At 42.1% G+C, this 5,854-nt stretch overlaps 1 protein-coding gene across 1 annotated transcript in view; it reads left to right on the top strand.

Annotated features, from left to right (window-relative positions):
* The first annotated feature begins 202 nt into the window (after positions 1-202).
* Positions 203-5,854, top strand: part of LOC113230385 (14 kDa phosphohistidine phosphatase-like) — an 8,609-nt gene continuing 2,957 nt past the window's right edge. Inside the window, exons 1-2 of the mRNA XM_026464293.1 lie at positions 203-324; positions 5,074-5,290. Coding sequence (XP_026320078.1) covers positions 5,099-5,290 — 192 coding nt within the window. The 5' untranslated portion in view covers positions 203-324; positions 5,074-5,098. The remainder of the gene's footprint in view (positions 325-5,073; positions 5,291-5,854) is intronic.

Here is a 5,854-nt window from a genome sequence, read left to right as displayed (position 1 = left end):
ACGTAGTAACTATAATCAATCTTTGCTTTGGTAACGACCATAGAGATTCTTTTGGCATTTCCAAAGTAGAATTTTGAAATAATGCTCTTCTATGCTTAAAGGATGGAAAAAATAAAAGCTTCTATGTTTAAAGCTTTGTTTGACATATTCGACATATCACGTAAATAGCTTTGGAATTCATAAAATTATTATTACTATCGTAAGTGCCTTAGTAATAATAATTTTATTGTTATACCACAAAAACCAAGCTACCTAAGCGTAGATTTTCTTCATAAATACGGTTTTTATTTTTAATCAAGACTAAGTACCTACATCTTGATACAGGTATGTAAGCGAAGTATTTGCACAACTTAAACCTATATAAAGAAACTATGTACATGTATACAGTGTGGAAAAAATCAATGGGACTTGAACTACCTCGAATTCCTAATTTTACTAGGAAACATTCTATTATTTTTCTTAACACAAGTAACTGCATTCACAATTTGTTTTAAAAGCTTACTTGAACTTTTTTTATAACATCAAGTAACGGGACGATGATGGTAAGCTACACGCTTGACAATTACAGTGCCACTCGTTTTAAGTTGCAAAGATCTGAGGGGCGCTACCACTGCGCCCGTCACTCTGAAACATAAGTTGACAAGTCCCATATGCCTGTAATTTCACCAGCACCTTTGCCCTTCTAAGCCGCAACACAGTAATGCTGACATAGTACTACCCTGGACGAACTTTTTAAGAAAGAGCTCTACTGCTACTGAAGACCTATTCTGCTAGCTGGAAAACAGCGAAAAATGCAAACAATAAACACACTCTGTTTTATCATACGTACTAATCAATAGGATCAACGATAACGATAAAATCTCTCCAACGAACATTGGGTCTTACAATTGAATACATCCATGAAGTCCTCTTTGTCGGCATCCGTGGTCGAGTGGATATTGCACCCGTTTTTATGGAGTCGCTGAATCTCAGGTCCGGTTCGACTCTCGGCCCCAGCCGGCTCAGTGTAGAAAACGAACTTTTTTTATATTGTCTCGGATCTGAGTAGTTGTGGTACCGTCGTTGTTTCCGTTTTCCATAACACGTGTTTCCATAATAAGTGCTTTAGCTGCTAAGAGTGGTTACACACGACGATTTGTATGGCGTCGATGCAAACGCGCGACTGCATCGATACAAACGCACGACTGCATTGATACAAAGGCGCGTTTGCATCGATGCAATCACCTTTATATCCCAAGTGTAGCTATGCAATCATGCGTTTGTATCGATGCAGTCGCGCGCTTGCATCGCGTTCTGTGGCGGATTTGCAGTCTTGACCGCCCTAGGCCCCAGGCCATGTAGTCAGTACCAGCCGCCCCTTTCTCAGCACTCGTCATATACTGGTAGACTACATAATCATCATCATCATCATTCAGCCATACAACGCCCACTGCTGGGCATAGGCCTCCCCCAACGATCTCTACAACGATCGGTTCTGCGCTGCCCGCATCCATCGGCTTCCCGCGACCTTTACCAGATCGTCGGTCCACCTGGTGGGGGGCCTACCCACCGAGCGTCGTGCGGTGCGCGGTCGCCATTGAAGAACCTTTCCGCCCCAACGACCATCGGTTCTCCTAGTTATAGGTATGCCCCGCTCATACTGCCGCTTCAGCTTGCAATTCTTCGAGCTATGTCGGTTACCTTAATTCTCCTACGGATTTCCTTATTTCTGATTCTGTCACGTAGGGAAATACCGAGCATCGCTATCTCCATTGTCCGCTGAGTAACCTTGAGGCTTCTTATGAGGCCCATGGTGGGGCACCACGTTTCTGATCCATACGTAATCACTGGCAACACACGCTGGTCAAAGACTTTCGTCTTGAGCCACTGAGGTAATTTGGACGGGAAGATTTTTTGTAATTTCCCGAAAACTGCCCATCCGATCTGGATTCAACGAGAGATCTCTTTCTTAAAGTTGGACTTACCTAGATAGGATTAGAGCTCTGATCCTGTAATCGGACTGATATAGTGGCGTTTTTGTATAAGTACCTTAACACCTCGATATACCTGTAGTCTACTTGGCACCTTTGGAGAGACTGCAGCACCGCCCAGGTCTCGATCGAATGAAATGACCGGTTATACTCCTCGGTTCTTCTTCGTATAACTTGCCGCAGCGTATGGATGTGGTCTATGGTACAAAACCCTTTCGGAAACCGGCTTGTTCGGGAGATTGGAAGTTGTCAAACCTGCGAGCGAGACGATTCGTGATAACTGTCGTAAACAACTTATAAATATGGCTCAGAAGCGAGATTGGCCGATAGTTCTTCAAGAGTGTTTTATCACCCTTTTTGAAGAACAGCACGACCTCGCTTCTGCCCCATGCCTTCGACGTTTGACCTTCGACGATGACAGAATTGAAAAGCTTCCAGAGGACTTTAAGTATCGGCTTGCCGCCCGCTCGCAGAAGTTCTGTAGTGTCTCCATTAGTGTTGTAACTTGAAACAAAAAACTAATAAAATTCGTCGTTTATCGTTTCAAGCCAAGATGAGAGTATTGACAAAGCGATTCGATTCGATTGAATCGGTCTCAGAAAAATCTATTCTATCGGCTGAAGATCATAGTCAATTTCGTAATCTATATTTTGATTTTATGGAAGACTACTTAAAATCTAGTCACATGGAACTCATTTCAAGGGAGATTAAGGGAAATCATTATTTCATAGCACATCATGGCATTCTTAGGCCATCGAAGTCAACCACTAAGTTGTCTTCGACGCTTCGGTACCAATAAGTAAAAGAGTTTCTTACGATTGCCAACTTATTGAGCCCAAGTTGCAAAAGAAGGTTGGATATCTCATTTGTAAGTTTCGACTTCATGAAATCGCTTTCACCAGTGACATCCGCGAGATTTTAATCACTGACGAACATTTAAATTACCAACTTATTCTCTGCCGGACCTCCTCTACCGACGAACCACAAATTTATCGTTTAAAAACCGTTAAAAATCCTCTACAGTCTCATTGGATGACGATAGTTCTGTCAAAGTGTTGGGCATGACCTGGTAGCCTGTCCAGGACGTCTTTTCCTATAACGTCACACCTCTGCGCGACAAGGTGACGAAACGTGTAGTTTTGTCCGAAACTGCACGCATTTTTGATCCTATCTGTTTTTTTGTGTCCAATCATCGTCGCTGCCAAGATTCTTATTCAGGAACTTTGGTTAGCTGGTGTTAACTGGGCTTCGGATCGTTTCCCAATTTCCCGAACTTTCGAAAATTCAAATTCCTCGATTCGTTCCAACACAATCATGTCGCGTTGAGCTTCCTGGCTTCTGTGACAGTTCGGAAGTTGCTTACGCAGCCGTAGTTTATTTGGGTGTCTTACATTCTAACGGGCAGATAGATCCATATTTTCTCTGCGAAGTCTCGAGTGGCCCCACTGAAGAAACTTTCCCTGCCAAGATTAGAGTTGTGTGGCGGAGAAAGTAGCGATTTTTTCCTCGTTGTTCGTATTCGTTCGTCGTTCGATTTGCTTGCAGATAACCATCAGTAATGAGTTCGCTTGGATCAACTCAAGCATCATCGTTCTGTGCTGATTGCATGCCTCTCCGCACAACTGATCCACCTATGTGGCAAACAGAGTCGTGGAGATTCAAAATCAAATCTTCCCAGACAAATTACGACACATTCGATCTTCCGACTACTCGGCTGACTGTGCTTCTCGTGGCCGATTGCCCACCGAAATTGGAAATCATGACATCTGATGGAATTACCCAGCGCGACTAGGTCTACCGGAAGATCAATGGCCAGTGTCTTCTCTTAACATGGAGAACAGTAATGTACCTGAACGTCATACTGAAAAACTTACTGCTCTTTCGATTGACTGTCATGACTCTCGTTCCTCAGCCGATTTTCCTCGTATCATAAATTGACAAACGTGATGTCGTTTACTATTTTCGTTTTATCAAAAACTGCCGTTTGAAAATCAGAAATACTGGCCCGTTGACAGTTTCTGAGATCCAATATACAACTTCGCGTTGGTACGCATCATCCAAAGGTTCTGGTTCGCATATGACCCTCGACGCCTGGAGCTTAAAAAACATTGTTCGCCTTGACTCCAACGCTTAAACCCCGTCCTCGATGAACAGAATCTCGTCAGGGTGGGTGGTCGACTGTCAAATTCGAACTTTGACTTTAGTCCCCTAATCGATTTCTTTCATAAAATTAATCTGCTTTCGGGTCTTCAAGCTACACTGGCCCATATCGCTAGAAGCTTCTTGATTATTTCGGCTAGACGAGTAGTCAAAAAACGGATTTTTCTTTGTGTCAGATATTATAAGCATCGACCAACACTTCTTGAACAAAAAATGGCTGACTTACCACAGGCTCGTGTCCAGCAAGTCACCTTAAGTTTGCTGTCGATTACGCAGGACCTATCACAACAAAAGCAGGGACCCTTCGAAAGTCTAAGATCGAAAAGTCTGCTGTCTTACCACGCGTGCATTGCACATTGAACTCGCCTCTAATTTATCCTCGGATGCCTTTTTGGCAGCATTACGTCGTTTCATCAGTCTTCGTGGCATGTGTTCTGACATTTTTAGCGACAACGGCGCCAATTCGTCGGTGCTAGCTCTGAACTACCCAGCTCATTCATTGCTGAAATTCAAAATCACCTAGCATTTTAACCCTCCAGCTGCCCCTCACTTCACGGGCTTGGCTGAAGCTGCGGTAAAATCGATTAAATCGCATCTTCTTCGTACCGTTCGGTGCTACAGTCCTCACGTTTGAAGAATTAGTTACGGTTTTGACACAGATCAAAGCTATTTTAAATTCGCGCCCTCTTTGTCCTTTAACTTTGAATCCGAATTATTTAAACGCTTTAACGCCGGGACATTTTCTAATCGGAGAGCCACACGATGCCTTTTTAGTATGGTGTGCATATATGTATAGTGGTTAATATGTACATGTCCTTCGTGTTAGAGTCAATACTAATTGTAGATTAATATTAGATTCATGGACGTCTTGTGAGGCTCAAATATATAAATATATTGTAAAGGATATCCATAACATGTACAGTAATCGATAGTGTGCTTACAGTACAACCAGAAGTTTCAATACTATAATGGCTCGCCATCCAAAATGGCGTTGTAACAAAAGTGATCTAGACGCAGTAAAAATAATAGATATTGACGAGGAAGGTACTTATGCCTACTTAGTCTTCAAAGTTTTTTGCCCTAAAGCCCCAAACAGAGAGGACATTACAATTATTAGGGGATACAAGAGGTTTAAATATCACTCCGAGTGTTATGAGTTCGTAAGTCACTCTTATTTATTTAGGTACATACATCACTGTAAGCAATGTGCTTAGCTACAAAAATTGTTAAAAATAAAATTCAGACATCTCTTTGTGAAAGTATTATCAATAAGTACATTATGAATAAACAGGTTATAAAAATTTTACATGCGCGTTAAAACCAATACCGCCACTCTTAGAATAATAACGCATAGAATGATAGTTTCATATCAAACGAACTGTCACAAGTGAGGCAAAAACCAAATTCATGTAGGCGTAAGCAACTTGTAACTACGCTCGTCGGCACGCACACAAATATACAAATAATGATGCCATGGAATAACATTTCCTTCAAAAGTGGGGAAATTGTATCTTGCTTAACTCATCATTAAGTTAAAGGTGCCTACAGATTTGCCCGACATTGTCGATCAGGTGCCTACAGATATGCTCGGTTTTGTCGATGAAAAACGAATATAGCACTTATTTGTAAATCCAAGATGGCGGACACGATTTTTCAAAATATGCTATATGGGTATCCTTTTCGAGGTATTTGGGGATGCTCATTACGAATATGGCACTCATTTC

Source organism: Hyposmocoma kahamanoa, unplaced genomic scaffold, assembly GCF_003589595.1.
Source record: "Hyposmocoma kahamanoa isolate Upper Pololo Valley unplaced genomic scaffold, ASM358959v1 63, whole genome shotgun sequence".
NCBI classification, from domain to species: Eukaryota; Metazoa; Arthropoda; class Insecta; order Lepidoptera; family Cosmopterigidae; genus Hyposmocoma; species Hyposmocoma kahamanoa.
Note: the sequence above shows the minus strand (reverse complement) of the source record. Positions and strands in the feature narration are given on the sequence as shown.